The 22,615-nt window shown below is 53.3% G+C and overlaps 1 protein-coding gene across 1 annotated transcript; it reads right to left on the reverse strand.

The window, feature by feature from the left end:
* Positions 1–18,418: 18,418 nt before the first annotated feature.
* BLACAT1 (BLACAT1 overlapping LEMD1 locus) lies at positions 18,419–22,410 on the reverse strand. Its single transcript, XM_045841346.1, has 2 exons — positions 22,321–22,410; positions 18,419–18,634 (listed from the first exon to the last, which is right to left on the reverse strand). The coding sequence occupies exon 2, from the start codon at positions 18,597–18,599 to the stop codon at positions 18,498–18,500; it is 102 nt and encodes a 33-aa protein (XP_045697302.1). The 5' UTR covers positions 18,600–18,634; positions 22,321–22,410; the 3' UTR covers positions 18,419–18,497.
* Positions 22,411–22,615: the final 205 nt, after the last annotated feature.

Below are 22,615 nucleotides of genomic sequence, written 5' to 3' on the forward strand. Positions count from 1 at the left end.
TCATACACAGGAGTGAGGAGAAGGAGCTGCTACCAGACCAGATGGAGCCCAGAGACTGGGAAGATGAAGGGGGAACCAAACGTCCAGCGCCTGGGCCATCATGATGAAACCCACAGTAGCAGAGGGGTGGGTGGTCTGGCCACAGCTTCCATGGAAAATGAGGAAGTGAAAGCAACCGATATTAACTTGCTAAGTAATTGCTCATTTAAAAGTAAGAATCAGGCAAGAGTACACATAAGTTGCAGAATTTTGATGGTTTCAGCCTTTTCAAAGCACTTTCGTATCTCATTTCATCTTCTGCACTCCGTAAGAACTCTGGGCCAGATATCCTCTGTGATGCAGAAGGCCAGCTTTTGTGGTTGCTTAATTTTGTTTAAGGAAAGATCCCTTAGACTGTTAGCTTGAGTCCGCTGAGACAACCAGGCAAGACAAATTATGCTGAAGCAATTATGCAAGACAAAAATGTAACTTTGGGAAAGATGTGTTGTAAATAAATACCAGGGATATGAAGGAATCACCTGAAAGGGATTAAAGGGACAGTGGAGCCAGCCTCACTGTCATCAGCCCCCAGCCTGTCCCTTTCCAGCTGGGTGATGTCAGGTGGGGGAAGTTACTAAAGTCTCCCTATCTTTTCTCCCTCTGTAATGGGGATGACAATAGTGCCTACCTCACAGGGCTGTTCTGAGCATTTTACACGCTATAACACACAGTAAGCACTATATGAATGTTTCCCATTACTCTGATTATCCATGTGCCCTATCCTCAGAGAGTGTCCACACCCCGTCTCTTCCCCAGGAGGCTCCATTCTGTTTACACTCACCCACACGGCCCTTTCAACACTTTCCCGGTGCTGGGAACAGACTGAGCACCTTTGGGTGCATGGTCAGAGAGGTTCATTAAGTGACCCCAAGCTGTGGCTCCGTGGTAGGGAGTTAGAAGACATGAGCAGAGCAAGGATGATGGACCAGGGATAGGTCACCAGGGTGAAAAGCCCCAGGTGCCTAAGCAATGGGCAAAACTGGGAAAATCAGCACCTCGCCCCCAAGATACCCTCTCCTTCCCTAGCATACGCTGGTGGCTGGTCGTGTGGTTTAGCCCCTCGGCCTTTCGTATCACTGAGCATGCAGTTCAGACCCTTCCCTGACCTTTCCTCCCCTGACAGGTTGTTTCTCATGCCTTAGACCCCCTTGAAGGAGGAACAAAGGGCTGAGGAGTGGCCTCATTTGGCCCCCTGGAGGGCCCTGCCTTTACACTGCCTGAAGCATTAAGTCTCAGGGATAACATCTGGGCCTCATTTGCATTTCAGCCCCAGGCCCAGAAAAACTGCAAAACCAGACAAGCAACAACGCAGGGACTGAGGGGTGTCAAATTCATCTTCACTGGGGGCCACGTCAGCCTCGTGGTTGTCTTTGAGGGGCCGAATATGAATATAATTTCAACTCCTTACCAGTTAAGGAATAGTGACATTCATACAGTCCTAAAATTATTTTGTCCCTTTGAAGGCAACCTCGAGGCTGATGTGGCCCCTGGTGAAAATGAATTTGACACCCATGGCATGGCCGATGTCAGGACCAGCTGACTGACTAATGACCCCTTGCCCTGGTGCCCGCCAGTCAGTGGACACCACGACCCTGAAAGGACACACCTGGAAAGCTGATGACTATTCTACTGGGATCCTCCACAGAGACCTCCAGATAAACACCCTCAAGATAGAAAGCCCAGCTCATTCTCCCTTTTGGGAGCTGCCTGCACCCTGCCGGCACCCCGCTTCTTTCTCCCAGGTGCGTCATCTTTACCATTTTCTCTCCTCAGCTCCCAGGGTCCCTCTCTCACCGCTGTAACTCGTTTCCGAGCCCATTTCTTCTGCGACTCACTTCTACCTCTGTGACTTTCTAAAAAAAAAATTTCTGTTAGAGTTTGGGCCTTGGCTCCGAATTCTTTCTTAGCCAGAACTCAAGGACTGAGGTTGCTGAACCGAGGCTGGTCTGATCCCATCCCTCTGGCACCTGGTGCCCCGTCACCACCAACAGTTCCAAGAGCTGTGGCTCAGTTTCCAAACAAACATGTAATACACACGTTCGCCAACATCCAAACATTGGATGCGCCAGACAAAGACTGAAAATTTACACATTTGTTTCAATCAAAGTAAATAAATGATAGGGTTGGGTTATTAAGATGCACAAGCATTTTGTTTACATTTCCCAGAATTGCTTTACACAAAAAAGCAGACAGCAGGTGGAACCACTTCCATTTAAGCATTTAAACTATTGGCATGAAACAGGCATTTCTAAAAGATTTTTTTTTTTTTTGGTGAGCCTCTGGGGATTGAAACAGGCTAGGTCTGGTTGGGTCGAGCCCCATATTTTGTGCAGACTACTCTGTCTGAGGTTATTCTCTTGAAGATTCCACCAGCATATATCCATGATTCTACACACAGCATTATTCTGTTTAAGAATTCTGGCACTCTGCAGTATCCTGAAATATTTGGTTTTGATGTTTACAGCATCCATTTCCCTTGGTTTTATCTGTGAAGTCTTGGGCATTAGCTTGTTTTCAGTTTTTTATTTCTTCCATGGCTGCAAAGATATTTTATTCCAGTTCTTGAGGGAAGTAAGTTTTAATTGCCAATTGACTAGGTATTCAACATGATAAGGTGTCTAAACCCTGAGAGCTTCCTCCTTTCATTAAAATGTAGATCCAATTTCTTTTCCCTTAATGCCACATGCTGTTATTAAACTGAAATAACAGAAATAGTACAAGCCAGATGTCACTTCAGTCTCAGGTTTGACGTGGGGCACAATTTCCTCTCCTCAAGTTTAATCTGCGGTTATTTACTAACCCCATCCTTTGGAAGAATGCACAATTTAAATGTAAATGCAATTTACATAGGAGAGCAGATAGTAGATTTGCAGTTTTCAATTGCCAATGAACCGTTTGCATAGGGGGAAATCAGCTAAAGCAAAGATCAGCAGCTGTCAGGCTGAAGTCGGCCTCACTTGGCATTCTCCTGCGACTTTCCTCCTGAAGCCACCTGACTAGGAGCCGGGGCTAGGCAGGCAGAAGGAAGTGGAGAGCTGAGGCAGTTCCCCAGACATTTCAAGGTGCACTGACTATTGACTTGGGGAGAAAAGAGAAAGTTTGGGTTTCAAAGAGCGAATCTCATTGGCACCGTTGTTGAAATCATTAACCGACCAATTTCTTCCAACAAATATTGATTGATCATCTCCTGTAGAGCAGACATTATACTTGGCGCAAGTTAGGAAGAGGTAGGAGAGAATACAAAGATGCAAAACTCACAGCCCTTTCAAGGAGCTCATTGTTTCCTTAACGAGAAAAGAAAGCAATTACAAGAAAATAAGCTGTTAACTGGAGCCCAGAATTGGAAGCTCCTAAGGTTTGAAAGTTTCATTTAGGCTGAGACTTCCAGAATGGGCAATAGTTTGCCCCAAAACAGGGGCCTGGGGACAACCATTCTACTCACCTGTACCAGGTGAGTAGGTTGTAGGCACTTTGGGAAGGAACTTGTGGGCCATGCTAAGGAGTTAACCCTTTACCTCTTGAAAGTTTTTGGGGGCACATTTGAAAGTTTGTAAGTGGGACATGCCAGGTACAACTTAGGTTTGATTCTGAACGGAGAATGAGTTGGTAAGGCAGGGTCTGGAGGCTACTTGGGGGCGTTATTCCACAGTCCAGAGGAGAGTTGATTCAGACTCGCACTGGGCCAGTTTGGAGAGGGCCAGGAGAGAGAGAGAGATTCACGGGTGATTTAGGAGCTGGAATAGCCAGGCCAGGGCCTCTGATTGGATGGTTCCTCTTTACTTTACTTGCATAGGCCCCACCTTGGTCTAAATCTTTTGTATCAGCCGTGAACATAATAAGGGACTCGACTTGGAAAATTTTAGCTTAAGGTAAAAAGTTATGAGCCTAGCAAATAATGTGTATGTTAAAGCTTTTGTTTCCGAAATTACAGATAAGGCCCATCCTGGCTCCTGGGAAAAACAGCCGACCTCCTGGAGCACTGATAGAAGATTACTGCCTGGGGATGCTTGGGGACATCTGAACCTTTGTTCCAGGGAGAGCAGACAACCACCCCTCACCCTTGGGATCAGCTAACTGCCCAGGACAGAAATGTTACAGCTTCTGAATCTCAAAGCCCTCACCGTACTTTGTTTGTCCTCCTCAACCCCCTTATAAAAGATCTGGCCAGGAAGGAGAAGGGAAGATGGTTTGTTAGGGTATGAACCCGCCATCTTCTCGGATCACCAGCCATCTGAATAAAGCGCCCATAAAAGACTCAATCACTGTCATTTCTTATTGGATTTGGTAGTGACAGGCAGCCCGAACACCGGTGTTTTTTTCCGGTTACAAGCCCACTTACATAAGGAACCAGATGGAGTTCGGTCTACACAGCACTGGCACTTAAACAATTATTCTGTCCTCGTCTAGTCGGCCCTTGATTATGCACGCTGTTTGAAGGCAGCAGCAATGCAGATAATCCATAACGCTCTTCTATTTGGTTCTGGAATTAATTACACCTTTTAGAGCAAATTTGCCTTCTTAATTAATCTTTCTTAGGCTAATATTAAAATTAACTAATATTCTCCGAGCCCATGGCAGCTGGGCAGGGGAAGGAGGGAGCAGGGGAAGGGAGGACGAGGAGAAGCCACTCCACACTGCAATTCAGGGTGGATCACCCACAGAGGCTGTGGGTGGGGCTGGCTCACCAAGAGGTGGCTGAATAACCAGAAACTCAGACCCCTCGGGAGTTCAGCTACGGAGCACCTCCTCCATACCAAGCACCCTGCTTAGACTGAACAGAAGATGGATAAAGCAGAGTGTCTGCTCTCAAGGGCCTACCTGTATAATGGGGACAACGGATGAGCGAATGGGTCATTTAGTCAAATGCAGTGAGGGCTCTGGCAGAAGCTTCTCCTCAAGACAATAAGGAAGGAACAAGGGTAATGGGGGAAAACAAAAACATTTGTAGGAAACAAAGGGGAAAAGTCACTTAATTGTCATTTTATAAATGCAATAGCAAATATGCTTTTAATAAAATTAAGTGCATATTATTTCTACTTTCAGGAACCCACTAAGTTGTAAGTTTTTCTTATGCGAAGTAAGATGAGGTCTTCCCTAGTGATTTTCAAATTATGGTACTCCAGGCCCAGGGTTTTCTGGGAACTGCTGTGGAGAGGTGGAGGGCATGGGGCGGCCCTGATTCAGGGGGCCAGAACAGCTTCACCCTGCCTGCTTTCACCTACTGTGCTCCCATGAAGGGAGAATTTCACTTCTGTACAGGGTTAGGAAGCTACCCATTTATGCTGTCTTTTGTGCTGCTTCTTACAACCAAAATGGGTCTAGCCTCCGGTCCCATTACACAGACAAGCCGAACCTTAGATGCTAACAAATGATTCTCTGGGGGTCCCATCCTGATCCCCTGTAGGGCCTGCACGAGGAGATTTGTGGTGTATAAACCACAAGCAGGAACACTGGGATAATCCATGGATGATAGAAAGACATCAAAAATGTGGCTTCTGTTCTCAGAGGGATTTCATTCTAGGTGGAGAAACAAACCAAAACAGACAAGGGAAAAGACAAGAAGCCAGAGTTCACAGTCAAGTGCCAACACTGTGTACCCATGAGTGGTGCTGAAGTTCAGAGGCAGAGAAAAAAATCACCACTGACTGGGGGGCGGGAGGTGTTCCAGGAAAGCTTCCGGGAGGAGGTGGAAGTCAGAATGGAATGTGAAGAGCGGGAAGGTCTGGGTAGGCAGAAAGCAGGAGGCTGGCAGTCTAGGCAAGGGCATGTGATTAACGCAGGTTTGGAGAGGGAGTAGCGGGCTGAGACCAGGCTTCTGCGAAGGATTTACTTTAGAGAAGAGGATGGACATGGTCGGGCCAGGAGCCCTAGGATTTCCTCTCATGGGTGGAGGCCTCCAGAAGCCTCCCACTCTGGGACCCTCTGATGCCAGTGATGGGTTCTCCCCGCCCCAGGCTTCTGACTGGGGTGCCGAGGGATGACAGCAAAGCTGTCGGGAAGACTGATCTGACCTGCAGGGCAAGGGGCGTTGTGAGGGGTGGAGGAGAGACACCAGCAGGGAGGCAGGGAGGGAGGCATGGCCCTGTGAGGTGCTAAGGAACAGTGCTGAGGGGTGTGCAGGGAGGCTCTGGGTGGTGAGTGTCTCAACCAGGAGCTCAGGACCCACCAGGGAGCCCTGAGAGGCAAGTGCAGAGTGGTTAGGGGCACGGACTCTGGGGCCAAACTGTCTCCATTTGTACCCCGGTCCTGTCGCTTACTACAAGCTCTGTCACCCTGGGCCCTGGCTCTCACATCTCTAGAAGAAGAATGTAATAGTAATAGTCCATTATTCCCACTGAAGTAATGCATCTCAGATGTTCAGAACACTATTTTCAGTAAGTGCCCATGGTAAGTGCTCACAAGTGTGAATTGTGAGAAAGCCCCGTTTCCATGCTGTGCCCGTAGGATCCCAACACAGGTGGGGAGGGGCACAGGTGTGATAGGGGCATCTCTCCACCTTACTCAGCATCAAGCCCGCCTTTTCCTGTGAGCTCAGGGAGGCTAAGAGTAGTGAGTCCTTCTATACAGACCGGTCAGGGGTCTGCTTTTCCCCTAAGACAGGTGTGGAAGAGGGAGACAGAACGTACTGGCGGGAGTGGGCTTTTACTCACAGCAAAAGGAGTGTTGTTCAGTATAAGGAGCAGCTAAACTTAACGAGGGATGAGACAGACCAAGGCGGAGAGGGTGTAGTGGGACGTCCATTCCTGTCCTTAAACCAGCATTGCGGAATCCCCACGGCTTAAAGGAGATGGGGCGCCCGCAAGGATAACCAACGAGGAAGCCAAAGAAAACAGGCAAAGTGGGAGCATCATATGGAGCCAAGAAGGGAGCTACAAGAAGCGGAAGCCTGAGTGGCCCGTACAGACCTTTGTTGCACCGCACATGCAGGAGGGTCTCCAATGCTTTCTAACAGCCACACAAAAAACGTGCCATTCCACACCCGTCAAGTGAAGACAAAGCAGCTCTTCCCAGAATGCAGCTGTTCCTGGCGCTTGAAGCACGGGTGTTTCCTGGGGATCCTCTGAGGGCACAATAGGGTAATGGGTGAGGGCAGGGCCTGTCGGGGAAGGACCAGGAAGCAGGAGAGGAGCTCTCAGGCTTTATCCTGAGGACAGTGGGAGCCACTGAAGGTTGTACTGTGTCTTTGCTTCCATAATTTTAAAACTTAATTCATTTTAAACAGTTTCAAGCTGAAGTAAGTTATCAAGTGAGGTGGAAGTGTAATAAAACCCACACATGCCCTGCACTCTGCTTCAACAACGGCCAACATTTGCCTGTCACCGAAGGGCGTTGAGTGGGGAGGCGGCTCATGTCATGTGATGACAGTTGCTATGGAAAGAATGAAAGAACGATGGGACTGGCGCAGGGCTGGGGACGAGGCTGTCATTAGGTTGCAGCCAACCATTCATTCGTTCAGCAAATGTTTCCCGAGTCCCATCACATACCTGGCACTGTTCTTCGAGCTGTGGCTTTAGGATAAGTAACGCAGGCGGCAGTTGTCCTCCTGGAGCTTACAGCCTTGGACGGGAAAGCAGACAAGCAAGTGAATGAAGTGAATGAGGACATTTCAGAGAGCACTAACGTGACAGGGAAGACCGAGGGGGCCAGGATCCGATTCGTATTGGGTGCTCAGGGAGGGTCGTGCTGTGCCCCTGGAACAACAGGAAAGGCGCGGAGGCTGGAGCGCCACGAGCGAGAGTGTGGTGCGAGGACACCGGAGAGGCAGAGGACAGCCCGGACTAAGGTGGTGGCAGTGGAGACGAAGGCCAGCAGGTCTGAGGGAAAGTTAGGAGGGAGAACCAACAGAATTTAGTGACAGAATTTAGTGACAGATCCGATGTGCGGTAGAGAGTGGGGTGTGTCCGGGACGACTCCCTGGCTTCCATCAAAGGATTATTATCTAGATGGACAAGAGAGCCCTTCACTGAGACAGGAGAGAGGGGTGATGAGACAAGCCCAAACCCCAGGGGTCTGCCTCCCCACCTTTCAAAGGGAGGGCCTGGCAAAGTGAAGCCACTTCGACAGCCAGCCCCAGTCCAGAAACTGGCTTCCTACGCAGTTTCCTGATCAGAGAGTTGCCTGGGGCCACTAGGAGTGATCCTCACCACTGCCCCTAACTCTCCAAGCTGGCACCGCAGCCATCTCCGGTCATGTAATAGTACAGAAGGCCACTTGTGGGTCCAGCTGGGGCAGCGGAAAAGATAAAGGAAATGCCACACTATTTAAAACAGCGCTGGGGGCTAGGCTGGAATCATCGAGCTGAATCGGAGGAACACGGTATCCATAGCGATGTTTTCATCCTGATAGCGGGCTCTTCTGAGGCCGAGTCAGTGTCTCATGCCACTTCGGGGCTTAGCGCATCTCAGCGCCCCCCTGTCACAGGTGGGTGTGAGGGCCGAGATTCAAAAGGAGCAGGGTTTTGCTGAGAGATAATTTGCAGGCCTGGCTAGGGGGAAGTCTGGGATGAAAACACCATTACACCCTCATCCTGTGACTGCTGCATGGTGCACAGATTTATTAGAAGGGACATAAAAGGTGGCCTGTGAAGGTAGGGGAGGAGGAAGGTGCCCCAGAATGTAATCTGGACAGCGGACCATAGTGGCTAGGGCAGCTGTCTGTTTCTAGAAATTTCTCCTCTGCTCTCCTTCACCTGATTTTTAGCTAGTATCTGTCTTTGCAGCACCTTGCTTTACAAAAGGGTTTTTTTTCCAGCAGTTCATTTGCAGTGGGGGGTGGGGGTGGTCAGGGACGGGCATCCAGGGTCATTGTCTGGGCTTGAATCCTGGACAGCAGGAGGCTGCTGCTCTCGCCCCTCATCCCTGTCATCTGTCACCCAGCAAGGGCGGCCGGCAGCCAGCCTGCGGACTGCCTAATGAAGACAGAGAGGTGGTTCCGGCTGTGCACAGGTGCCACTTCCCCATTAACAGAGGTGACATTCCGAAACACTGCTCATTACAGAGCAGACATTGGACAGAGCCGGGACACATATTGATGGCAGCAGGGCCAGCCAGCGTCTGTCTCAAATCCCACTGCCCCTGAGAGAGCCAGCGAGAGGGCCAGAAAGAAGCGTCGTGAGTGTCAAACCCTGTGGCTCCTCACTTTGTAGGGAAAAGTTAATTCTTGACGTTCCTGATATTTAGAACTAAGTCGTCCTCTCCACCCCTTGCAGACCCAGGGGTCTGCATCTTCCGGACCACGGAACGACGGCCGCTCCTGGAGAACGCCAGCTCCTGCGCTCCCAGAAAGGGCCGATGTCGCGGATGGCTGTGTGGGGGTGGGAAGCTGGTCCTCAGAATCAGACCGGGATCTAGAGCTCGTGAAATCTTGCTTTAGAGATGGAATGGGCCCACGCTAAAGCTAGGGGGTATGGGGATAGGCTATGGGGGGCTTCCAGACTGACGGTGTGATCAGGGACCCAGCCAGGTGGACAACCAAAGCTTCGGAATCTCCCTTCCAGTGGGCGGTGAGCACAGGACAGCTATCCATCTTAGCTGGGACCGGATGCACGTTGCCCTGGAGACAAGGAGAGCCAGGAATGGCAGGCAGGCTAGCGTCAGTGGTCTCGGCAGCTCTCAAAGCTAGGTGTAAAGTGGCAATAGAAAGAGTCAGTAGCCCATGCACGCGTGTGCAACACAGGTACTCCCACTGCACCCAGAACCCCCGCCCAGCGTGCACCCTGCAGCAGGGCGTCCCGCCCCCGCTACGCCGATTGTAAACCCGCAGCAGACGGAACTCGACTTAAAAATAACTATTTTGACAGTTCTGATGTAAATATGTGAGCGATGCGTGGGCCTGTTTTTCCTTCACACTTCCTCTCTTCCCCTGGCTCCCTACCCCAGCCCCAACTCTTCTGAGGCTGAGGTGATGGGAGAGCGCCGCCTGCAGGATGCTCCCCAAAATGCAGCAGAGGAAAGTGACCTGTCTAGAGTGGTCATCCAGGTGCCTGGCGGGGTGTGGGGAAGAGGGCAAAAGGAATCAGAAGTTAGAAGAACCCTGTCACCTCATTGTCACCTCACCACACAACACTGCATCCGGGCAATCCTGTCTATGCACTACTTCTTGCCTGTTACCTGAGAAAGGAGAAGTTACCTAGGACACAGGTGAGCTAATTTAATAACTCCTGACACCTCCACACCTGTTTTCAAATCATACCTAACTTCAGTTCAACTTGTTTTCTGAATCTCTATCCAGCGCCCAACAATGCTAGCGAGGTGCAGCATGGAGATACGCAGAATCTCCTGCTGTTTTTAATTCTGTCAACTAACCCTTTCAATGAACTGGTATCAAACTCTTGCTTATGCCAGGCATGAGCAAAGTAAGCACTTCCGCACATACTCTTTGATCTTCGCAAAAACTTGTGGGGTGGGTATGATCATCTGCACTGTATAGATAGAAGACAGGGGTTTGGGGAGATAAGTGGGTTCTCCAGGCCGCCACAGCTAGTGAAGAGCATGGAGACCAGAACCTGGGTCTTGTGCCCCTCCCCCCAGAGTCAATGGAGAGAAAGGGAGATGGAGGCGGAGATCCACCCATTGTGCAAGGAGGGAAACTGAGGTCCAGACAAAGTCGCGGTGTCTATCTGGCCACCAGCAAGAATCAGCTGGTGCAGAGCCGAGATCAAAACACAGCAGCCTTAGGATCACCAGCCCATGCCTCTGTCCCCAGTCTTCACGACAGGACACCATATGATGTCTTTGAGGGTCCTGACTGTCTCTTTGGAAGGAGGGGAGAAGAAAAGGTAGCTGGAGAAAGGAAGAGGAGGAGAAAGGAGGGAGGAGGTCTGGAGGGAGAAGGAGCACAAGCGTGCACAGTCCTGGCCAGGCGGAGCTGCGAGACTGGGGAAGCCCGTTGTCAGACCGCCCAGCTACACCCTTCTGTGTCCCCTTCCCCACCCGCCCCAGCCGGGTATCCCCTGGTGCCCGCACGCCTTTTCCCCTCTATCCTAATGAAACCTGCTCCAGGGAGGGAATCTGAGGCCGTCACTGACGCTGCGGGACAAATGCCCGAGAGCTACCCAATGTTTGCTCCTCTCCCCATATTATAAGCCTCAGGGGACCGAAGCCTAAAATAAAAGAGAGAAAGCACTAATGAAATTTCAGGTGCCAGACTCCTGGAGAGGAGAGAAATTTGGGAGCCAGCGGGCCCACCTGTGACAGAAGAGGCTGTACACAGCACCTGCTTGCAAGGTCCCTGCTGGCTGTGTCTGGCATTTGTAGATATCAGCAAAGAGAAAAGAAGTCTCTGGGATTGGTGCTTTGAACACACTTCTCCATCCGTTAAGGCTCAGCTCAAATTCCACCTCCTCCGTGAAGCCTTCCCTGATACCTCCCCACTTTCTAAACAGTTGTTGTTCTCAGGCCAAAAGACTCAAAGCTTTGCTTGTTCTGTAAGGCATCTTGCATCCTTGGAGCCTTGGCACATTGCTTTTTTTTTTTTTTTAATCTATGTGCGGTTGCTGGGGGCCGTGTGGCCTGCAACCCAGGCATGTGCCCTGACTGGGAATTGAACCTGCGACACTTTGGTTCGCAGCCCGCACTCAATCCACTGAGCTACACCAGCCAGGGCTATGTTGCTTTTAATTAAGTTGTGAGTTCCTCAGGGGGACATCAATGTTTGATTTTCCTTTCTCTTGCAGCTGCTCCCACGGGGCTTTCCACAGTCAGGACTCAATACTGATCGAATGGGTTGAGTTGACGATAGGCCGCAGCACACATTTCCCCCTACAAGAAGGTAAGGACTGGGGTACTGGCAGCAAAAGGGCGAGGGGCAGCCCTCCGGCTGCCTTGTGAAGACTGAGAGGCAGACTGCTCAGCGAAGCCTCACGGGCGCTTGTGTGCCAGGCTCCACGGGGGCTGAACGGGGAGAAGAGGCAGCCAGCCCTCTCGGGAGCAGCTGGCTCTGGGGCTGGCCCCAATGGCCCTAGGTCTCTGGTCCCTCTCAGTGGCAGTTAGGAATTTCTGTCCCCCAGTTAAAGTGGAGTTATATGATTCTTTTTTAAAAGAGTTGTATTGGCAATTCACAGAGCATTATAGAACAATTCTTGTTCTTAACATTATGCCATCGGATAGCAACTTTCTCTCCCTGTAAGTCTGAAAATTCCCATTTGTTCTGTCAATAGTCCTGAGAAGCCCAACCAAAGGTCTTTACTATTGTTCCTGGAAAAAAATGAAGGCACCATTCGGTCTATGTGATCATACTGTAGTCCTAAACCACCTTCCCTGTTTGCCCCCCCCGCCAGCCACTTTCCCCCCACTACTCTCTGTGATGCTGGGGGACAGGCCTGCCTTCCCTCGACTGTGGGCGGCACAGGGACCCTCGTCTGTCTGTTCCAGGGGCTGTGTGGCTCCCCAAGCCTCCTCCGAGGCCCCACCACTTCCCTTTCTGTTCACGCTCCTGCTCCCCCCCGCTCCATCTCCCTCCTCGCCTCAGCAGAGCTGGTGGAGATGCTCAGCTTCTGCCACTGCAGTGAGTCCCAGTGCGGAATCAACACGGACGCCCCATCTACCCTGACAACATAATTCATTTACTGCAAAGGGGTGTAATAAAGTCTGTTTATTACAGCAATTAACAGAGCAGCGTTTGCTGGCATGCTTTTCAGAGTCAACCAGAAAAGTGCTTACTCCAGGTGCATAGATTCGGGAAACCGTGCAACTCGAGCCAAAATGAAACCAAGTAGAGGCTGGGTAAATGGGCCCCGGCCACCCTAGAGAAGTTAGCCCTCCAGGATTCAGTTCAGCTGCGGTAGAACCTCAAAGCAGGAGTCCAATGCAATGCTTGCTACTTTACTGGGCTGAAGCCTGGACCTGTCTCCAGGGTCACGGTCTTGAGGACAGGCATGCAATGCTCCCCGCTCCACCCCACACTCCTACACCTCAACCACCCCAGCTCTGCTGGGTTCGTTTCACTGAGCTTATAGGTGGGCAACGTTAGTACCATTGACTCTCGGGGGTTCCTTGTTGCTGGGGTAAGAGTGGGGGCATAGGGAGAGGACCAGAGGCTGGGACAGAAATTGACCAGCTCTAAGAAATCCTTTCATTAAACTCTGGCTTCACCTCAAGCCCCTGAAGAGAAACATGGCTGCATGCGGGGTTGGGAAGGAAAGGAACCCAGGACTCTGCCATCCAGCCTGGATAGTGTATGCTGACTGGCTTTGGACATAATGACTGGGCGATGACATGAAAGCCCAGTTGCCTCAGCTCTTTGGCAGAGGGACAGAGGTCAGGAAGCCCTGGTTTAGATTCCTGGGGATGTTAAGTGTATTTGATTGTTAATGCAAACTTAGCTACCTATAGAGGGGCCAGTTAGTTGTACTAACAGGACATTCTTCAGAGCTGGGTCTGGTTTTCCCATGGGCAGCAGCCCGGTGTCACAGCTGCATGGCAATACTCATCTCGAGCAGCCTCTAAGTGAGACCATGGGGAGCTGCGATCTCCTTGAAAATATAAAACCCAGCTCGTAAGCCAGCTGGAAACCAAAAGGCTCAAAAGTGCAGAGCCAGGCCACTGTCAAACAGTTGCCCGGGTTGAGGGGTGACCTGGCGGTGGGCTCCCCTTTCCGCCATCACTCCTTTCCTCCTCAGGCCTCCGGGAGAAGGTACCGGATTGGAGGGTGAGGGCAGAAGCCAGCCTGGCCTCTCTAGAACAGAGAAAGTGAGAGCTTTGAGCATCATGAACAAGGAGATAAAAATAGCAACATTGCCATGGCAACGAAGGCTGGGAGAGTCCTGAGGATCTGGTCTGGGTCCTGCCATCTCCCCCTCCAGTTTTCCTCTGCTTCTGGCTTCTCTGACGGAACACAGGGATGAGCTGAGAGGAGGGAGGGGTGCCTACCAGGAAACCCTGGAACTCCAGAGCCTTGGCTGCCGTTTTGGGGGCTCCTGGATTTTGGAATTTCTTCCTCGGCATAATACGTTTCTCCAGGGATGCTTGAGCCCCACACCTCACCCTCCTTGTGAGTGGTCCTGACCCCCCGGGCTCCCCTGTAAACAGTCAACATTTCTGTTTCCTCTTCATGGTCCGTGGTTCTGCTCCCATGGGAATTTAGAGAAGGGAGCCCAGGCAGGGCTGGCCAGAAGCCTGCTAGAGTAGGCAGTGACCTGAGGGTATGGCCTGGGCGTGGGTTCACTCTGACAAGCCACATCCTCTGCTCCCAGGCGGGTTAGCAACATGGCCGTAGGGAGCTCTCTGTACTGGAAATAGGGTGATGGTGGTGGAGGCTCTCTCTTGTTCTTGAGTGAGAGGGATGGGGTGTTTCTTCTTTGGAAGCAGATTCTGGTTGTTGGTTCTGGTGGGGTTGTCAGCCCAGGGTGAACCAGGTTCTCTGGACCAGCCCCCAGGAGTCCAGTGAATGCAGGAGCCAGAGATTTCCTTCTCTGGTGAAAGCCCGTCTTCGTGGTTAGAACCAAGTGTCTGTCTCCAAAAATTCAAACCACATCTGGCACATCTGATACCTTGTGCCCCTGCAATGCATGCCTTGCTAGGAGGTAGGGATGGGGTGGGTCTTGTTGTCATCCTTTTATAGAGGCTGGGAGAGAGGAAGCAATTCTCAGAGGTCAGGAGTCAGCCATGGAGGAGCTCTGGGAAATGGGGGGCTGCAGCCCTTTATCCAAAGACAGTCATGAACCCACCCCACCACCAGCTTGTCCCAAACCACCAGGCAACATGCACATTCGGTCCGCAGGCAGGGCAGGCTGCAGCCTGAGGCACTTTTGATTGCAGAAAGTAATGAATGAGGTGGGTGGGTTAGTCGGCTTGGAGATGGGCTCACCAGCAGCTATGCAAAGGGAAGCCCATGGGTTATATAACTGGGGCAGAAAGCCCGTCTTTGAGATCCCATCTGCAAGGGGTGGTGTGTGTGTATGACAGAGAGCAAGATAGAGGACAAAAGTGGCACTTGTGATGGTCTAGACAGGGCCTGGAGTTGAGTAGAGGCTGACACTTGACACTTTCTCCCCGGTGGCCAGGCTGCAGGAAGGAGGAGAGGCAGAAATGCAGGGAGAGCAGAGGGGGGGTGCTGGCAGCAGCTCCGGGTGCTTTGGTGCTCTCCCTCACTAGCCCCATTTCTCAGATCTACCACACACATCACTTCCCTTTGTTGCACGCACAGAGCACACCGGACAGGGCTCTGGAAACCTGCAGTTCCCCGGCCCCACAGCCCCCAGCCCCAGTGAGGCCCAGCTTTTCAGAGGGAACCTGCAGAACATGAATGCAATCCTCTCTTTATAGTTGAGGAAACTGAGTCCCAGAAATAGGACACGATCAGCCTAAGGTCACACTGTCATCACCGTCCAGGTGGGGCTAGAATCCAGGAACCTGGTTCCCAGCTCAAGGCTCTTTGCATCCCGCTGTGCTACCTCATGCATATTTCAGATAATTAAATTATTGCTTTTTTCCTCCAAAATAATCCCCCTATATATTTCTATTGACCCATATGCTACATTCAAGTCACCCCCCATGCCCCAAATGAAGAAGGAAATGACATTCTAATACAAAAAGAAAAGAAAAAAAGACTTCAACCTGAGACAAGAAGCTCCTCCAGGTCCCTTGGGCTAGGGTCCCTGACCACATTCAAGGCCCAAGAGCCTTCAGTACCCTTCACATCTCTTTATGCCCCATTCAGCAGCCCACAGCACAAGGGGGAAACGGGCATGGCACGTTCTCCCTTTTATAGATGAGCAGAGTGAGGCCCTGGGGGGCTAAGGCTCCCAGCTTTCTGCAGGACTCAGTGCCATGCTGCAACAGGAAAGGCCAGACCCCTTCCTCAGAGCCCTCTACTCCTGCAGCCCTGCCTCACCCCAGGAGCTCCTAGTCCCCACCTCAAGGTGGAGTCTGGGAGGGATTGGAGGAATGAAGGGAATTGGAAACAGAGGCCAAGACAATCCAACCTGACCTCTGGGAGGGAGTGAGACCCAGCGCAGGACATGAAACCTGGAGACCAGGCCCCGCCCCCTTCCTCAAAAGAACAGAAGGGAGAAAAACCTGGACTGGACTCAGAGGCCCTGGAGCACATGGTCTGCAGGCTGGGCCACATCTACCCTTCTGGATGAAACCAACCTTTCCCCTGGGCAAACCCAGGAGCAGAGAGGTGAGAACTGGTCTCCAGACTGCCTCCCGAGATGCTGCGAAGGAAACGGGGATGATAGAGTATGGGGTGTCCAGCTAGAAGGGGCTACTGCCTCCTCTGAGGCCATTTCAGCTGCAGTGTTAGCCCCTAACTTAGCTTTGAATGAAGACCAGACCACCAGCTTGGAGGCCGAGGACAGTTATCTGCAGGCACAGCTGGGCTTCCACTCAGAAATGCCTTGACCTTGGGACCTCTCCCATGTCCCCTTAGCAGGCCCTCAAGATATCCAGTATCTCTCCAGAGCCAAGGGAGTTCTTCTCGGGGAAGAAGCTCCCTGAACAAGCTCAGCATCAACCCCTGCAGCCGACAGCCCTGCAGAAGCCCAAGTCGGAGAGGCCGCAGGGGGAAGCTCTCGTTCCCCACCCCTCCCGCAGGTTCTCTACTCTTCTGACCTTTCCTCCGGGTGAGCTGTGTGGTCAGGACACAACACCCAACACCTCTGAGTCTCAAGGATACAATTTCATCCTCCACCACAGGAGTGACTTCTCTGAGGCTTCAGCCTCACGGGCAACCGCTTGGGACACTCATGTCCTCGAGCTGGGCCCCCTGAATCTGCATCAGGGCACCCTCCGAGGCTGTGCCGCCCATCTCTTGGCCTCATCCGAGGCCTCCGCTGCCCGGGAGGCTGAAGAACCAGGGAGTTTTTCTTCTGTCCTTTGTGACCCCATTGGCCTTTATTGCTTTTTCCTTGCAAGGACTTCTGTTTACAATTCTTTGGATGCAAAAGGAAATAACAGATTTTAGAAGGCTGGGGCTAGGGGGTAGGGCGAAGGATAGGAGGAAAGAAATCTTAAATTGTGCTCTGGCGACACAAAGATGACCTGGATCCTATCAAATCTGCCAGGAGCCCAGGAAATGCCCTGAGCGTGAGCTAGACAGGCGAGAGCTGCCAGGACGGAATGTGCCCTTGCTTCCCCCGGGCTCTGGAGAGGCGAACCAGCAGAAGAGGTCTCCCGCCCCCCGACCACCCGGAGAGGCCCACATTCTAAGACAGGGGGCACACAGCCCCCTCTTTCTGTCCCGGGGCCCTGATCTCCCCTACCCAGGTCATCTGTCAGAAAGGTTATTCTGTCCCTGAGTAGAGGGGCCTGACTGTTCCTGGGCCGAGTTGTTCCTGTGATAAAGCAGAGGGCGGACCTGCTAAAGCTACAGAGCCGGAGAGTGTCTCTGCGGCCGGCTCTGCTGTCTGCACAGCCCTCTAGCACCTGAAAGTCCAGGCACAGTGACGGACTCAGTTGTATCAAAATTGGGGGAGGAGAGGAGGAAGGAAAGAAGGAAGGAAATGTTTTTTGTTTGCTTCCTATCTCCTGGAAATAGGCTGGGAGTCGGGGTGGAGACTGACCCTGAAGGTGGAGGCCAGGGGAGACTAGGGGGAAAGTCAAGGCAAGTCCTAGAGGCCTCCTCCCCCGAGAATTTCCCTTAAAGGCACCACATGCAAGCATTTCTCCCTCTGTGGTTTCTGAGAAGGCGGGTGAGACGAGGAGACAGGAGAGTTAAGGGAGGGCACAGCTCAGTCCGGGAAAGGGCCCTTCAGCCTGGCCTTGGAGGTAGTCCCTGAGGAGGAGGGTCAGAGCCTGTGGAACAGCCCTGCCGTGTGCGCTGCAGCCAAGGAGGCATGAAGTGAGTGACCAGAGAGGCAGGGGCTGGAGGGGAGGTTGCTCCACAGTGTGGGGAGAGCGGGGTACAGGGAGACCCAGCTGGCCACCCACCTCTCACTGTCCGCACTCCACCATCCTACGCATGGCCAGCCCACCCCCTCAGGCCTGGCTCTGCCTGGCCCAGGGGAACGCTGGGAAAGGACTCATCTCCCACAACCTGCCTGGGGTCCTGAGGACCCAGGAGAGACTCCACCCCGAGCTTGGAGGGGGCTCGTCTCCACTTCCAGTGGGCCCAGCCCAGCTGAGGCCTCCCCCAGGGTCAGGGCTGCTGGGCAATTCCTGGGCAGAGCCACCAGTTTCCTACTCTGCAGTCTCTCAGGAGAGAAGTCACCCTTTGCAAAGTTCTGGAGCCCCCGGGCCAGGAAAGAAGTTTCACTCCTGGGGCCTCCCTGGGACTTCTTGTCTGGTCCTGGCCTTCCCCTGGATGACAGGGGACTCTCTCCGGGGAGGTCTCCGGGGGGTGGAAGCACCAGGGTCTGGGCAGGAGGAGACCCAGGCACAGGAGGCTGCTGCCCTCAGTTTAGATCCGGTCAGGCCCAGCCGAGAAGAGTAGCGGGCAGATCCTGGCCCAAGCCTTGACCAGGAGCGTGCCCAAGACCCGCAGCCTGGGGCGGGCTGCAGAAGGGGCCCTGGTCCTGCTCACACGGCTGTTTCCCGCTCTCTGTGAACGTCCTCCTTCTTCCTCTTCATCTTGCAGAAGCCGTGGAGGCCACAGAAGCAGGCAAAAGTGAACTGGGGCATGCCCTGGGCCAGGCTGGGGGCTGCTCACCAGAGATCTGCAGGGAGAGGGCAGAGGGAGAGGGGGCAGGAGAAAGGCAGGAGAGAGAAGCAAGCTGGATTATCATCCCAGAGCCCGCCAGGTCTTGCCAGAGTCACGGCTGCTCCCTGAGCTTCCCGGGCCCGCTAGTCCTCTCACACCCACTGGGGGAGGGGTCATGCCCCCAACAGCAGCTTTGAAACCTGTTTTCCTGATCTGTGTGGAGCTGATGTCATGCCTCAAGTTGGAGCCTGGGTGAGCCCAGGGCGGGGAACAGAAACTCCCAGCAGACCCCACCTTTGCTCCCCTCCTACCCCCTGCCCCCTCTGCCTCACCTCATTGACACACAGCTGGGGTTGGGGACTGGGGAAGCAGCTGACTCAAAATAAACTCTGGCTTGTGCCACTGTGCCGGGGTTGGGAGGGGGCGTTCCATTCACCCTTTTAGGTCACAGGTCTGATGATCCAAATGCAGGATTTTGTGGACCTTGAAGAAAGTCCCTCATCCAGCCCAGCCTCCAATGTGACACCTGGAACTGAGGCAGGGCCTCCCCCTTCCCTGACAGTGCCCATGTGTCTGATACCCTCAGGGAAGTCTCTAGGGAACATAAGGCACTGTCTTTGCCTGCTCAGGGCAACATCCCATCCTCACGCAGAGGACAGATGGCAGCGAGTTCTTTTAGCCAACAGGCTGCTTCATTGAGTACCTGTGCTGGGCACAGGGGTTGGGAGGTACAGACATAGGGTGCAAGTGCAACCGTTTTTTCTCTGGTACAAAGTTAAGTCCGAGGTGGGTAGAGGCTGAGGCTGATTTGCCCCAGCTGGAGACACTGTCCCTGACCTCTTGCTGACATGGCCCTCAGCCTGGGAGTGGGAGGGGCTTCAGGAGATACGCTCTCAGTCTATGAGAGGATCCCTTTCTCCAGACACTCATGGAGGTCTCCCCAGCCTTGGCCACCTGCAGATTCCTCCAGTTTACTTCCCTGCCTTTCTGCCTGCCCGGAGGGAGCAGAAGCGCATTCACATCAGCGCCTGCAGAGCAGCTGGGCCCACAGGAGAGCCCCTTGCACGCTCCTGGGGCCTGCGTCCATCCTGGGCCTGGGTTGGCTCATTTCTCTCTCTAGGAAGAACACAGGGGGCAGCCCACACACCAAGAGGAAGGGGGCTGTGGAATAAGGAAGCATGAGGCATGTCCCTGCCCCCAAATGCTAGGCACACCTGCAAAGTGTTTCCACCGTGTCTGAGGAAGCTGGCGTGGCCTGGGTGGTGGCTCGCCGGACTGTCCACAGGTCTGGCCCACCTTGCTCCTGTGGACAAACTTCCTGCTTTTTCAGGTAGAGCAGAGGGCCCAGCAGCAGGGCCTCACCAAGCATAGTGCCCACAGTGCCTGCAGTGGGGCCAGCTCTGTCAGGATTCTTCTCCCTCCCCTCTCAGTGCCCTGGTAATGCAGCTGTTGACTGTAATTTATAGGTGCAATGCATTTCCAATGGCCAGCAGGGTGGGCAGGAGGCCTGGCTTGAGTCAGCATGGGTGGGTAGACTGGTTTAATCACTTGCTTTCCAGCGCCATGCACACACCCACTCTCCTGGAGTATATATAGAGAGCAGAAGCAATCTGTAGGATATATACATATATAGAGATAGAACCAAGATGCAACTACTATATTTCTAGATCTACCTATTGCAGCTACCTCCCGCGACAAACCTAGAGAGACAGGTTTGGGGCCTGGGTGGCCTGGGTTCTATTCTTGGCTCTGACACCGGCATGCTGTGTCACTCTGGGCAAGTGGCTGTATTTCATTTTATTGTGCCAGGAAGCTAATCAAGGCTTAATACTTAGATCCCAGACCACTGGGAATCCTAGCCTGATCAGGAAGAAGGGAGGGAGAACAGGTGGGTTTCCTTGTAATTAGTGCACTTCCTCTGCCAGGGGAAGTGTGTCAAGGGTAGTATCCACAAAGTGTTCCCGTGATTACCGGAAAAATATCTGGGGTAAAATCAACAAAGTGGATCTGGGGCAGGAACTTATAACGAAAACAAGCCGAGTGAGTAGCTCAGACCATCACGCCCCACCGCACCCAGAACGGGGTCAGGGCAGCTCGGGTCCCAGGGTGCAGAGACCCAGTCCTCTCTTGCCCCCACCTCCCCTCCAAAGCCAGCCCTCTTAAAAACAGCAAAATGTGCACCCCGACGGGACCGTTCCTACTGGGCTCCTTTCGGAGGGCGAGACCATGCTGAGGTTTGGGCTCACTCAGGGAAGATCTGGGGGAGGGGAGGAGGAGCCGGGACCTACACCGCAGAGGACAGGAGGCGCAGTAAGCAGCCGGGGGCTGCAGTCTGGCTCCCAGAGCCGTCCAGCTCACAGGGACCCTGGGCGCCTGTTTCTAAGGACAGAGAGCAGAAGATCCTGGTTATCCCACTCAGGTCTTTGATACAAAATGCTCTGGGTGGACTCTCACTTATTCCACCAGGCCCTGGAGGTGGTCTGCGCTGCTTGTGGCTCACAGGTCCCTGACCAGCGTCAGAAGGGGGGCGGATCCGGGGAGGGCACACACCCAGAGCAGGGAATGCTTTCCTGTTTTAGTTCTCCCCAGGATCCCTCGGCCCCCACCAGCAGGTACACGGGGAGCCCCTTTGCCCGGGCTGTGGTCTCTGCTTTGCTCCCCTGACCTTTGTTCCTTCACTTGGCCAAATGCTCCGGCACGAGCTGGAGGGCTCCCTGGGGAAATTGGGTCTTGATGAACGTTCCTCTGGCTGTGTTCACTTGAAGGGAAAGGGGTCTGAATGTTAAATGGCCCTGGGTGCACTCCCAGCTCATCTGTGCTCACGACGGAAACTTTTCCTCCTGCTCTGCCGTTTCCCCTGCACCTCAGTTTTCAGAGGGTAAGAGATGGAAGAACAGAGGAGGAAGGAACGGGAGGTGGATGCTGGAAAAACCCCAGCTGCCCCACACTGGCAACCTCTGACCACAGGCCGCTGTTTCCTAACTTCATCCCCAGCCTCCGCTCTGGCCTTTCCCCAGCTCAGGTCCGAGACGGCCCGGGTGTGGGGCACGGGGGGCTCTCTGTTCAGCCAGCTTGAAGGGAGTCAAGCAGAAGAGCTCCCAACCCAGAGATCATCCCAAACCTCCAGGAGGTTCCCCGGCCCCCCTGCTGACCCCTTTCCTTGGTCCTCACCCCCACATCTCCCCTCTTTGCCAGACACCCTCCTGGGGTCCTCCAGCCCTAAAACCTCCAGTGAAAATGGGGCAGTGGGCCAGAGATTGCTCGAACACGTGGAAGAAGCAAGAGGAAGAGGAGACTCAGAGCAGGTTAGACACTAAGAGGAGGAGAGAGCCAGGGCTCTTGGGCTTGCAGACCCCAAACTCCTGGCCAGTGTCTCAAATTTTGGCAATGTCCTCTCTCAAAGCAGGCGGCACTGGGGGTTGGAAGGGTGGGAAGATAATTACAAATGTTGAGACATGCTAGGAATTCTGACAAAGAGATATTGTCCGTCCCACCCGCCCCCCAACCCCTCGCCTCCTAAAGCAGTAGTTCCCAGAAAGGCAACCCCCCATCTTCAATCCACCCCACCCCCTATCCCAGGTAAAAAGCCAAAAGAGAAGTGACCCATGAGAAGGGGCGCCCTCAGCCTCTAAACAATGCTGAGCCCTCAGCCCCTCCCCAGCCCCCTCAGCACCGGCCTCAGTAATTAAAATGTGCATTCACCTTCCCTCCCCGAGCCATTCATCACTGCGAAGGGAAGCAGCTGCGGCCCGGGAGACCGGATTTGGGGGATTAACTCGGGCGCTGGAGCAGACACACCAGGAGGAAGAATTAGAAAGGAAGGGGGTGAACTGGGTTTTCTCTCCCCACCTCCTCCCCTTCCCTCCGCCACCCAGCCTCACACCCCACCTCTTCCCCACCCTCCACCCCCAGCCTGGCCTCTGTAAGGGTTCTGGGAACTGTAGTCTCCACAACTGTGTGGATGAACAGGCAGGCCAAGGGTGGGAGGTGGCACAGA

Source organism: Phyllostomus hastatus, unplaced genomic scaffold (genome assembly GCF_019186645.2).
Source record: "Phyllostomus hastatus isolate PE091 unplaced genomic scaffold, TTU_PhHast_1.1 phas_contig_36, whole genome shotgun sequence".
Classification (NCBI taxonomy): Eukaryota; Metazoa; Chordata; class Mammalia; order Chiroptera; family Phyllostomidae; genus Phyllostomus; species Phyllostomus hastatus.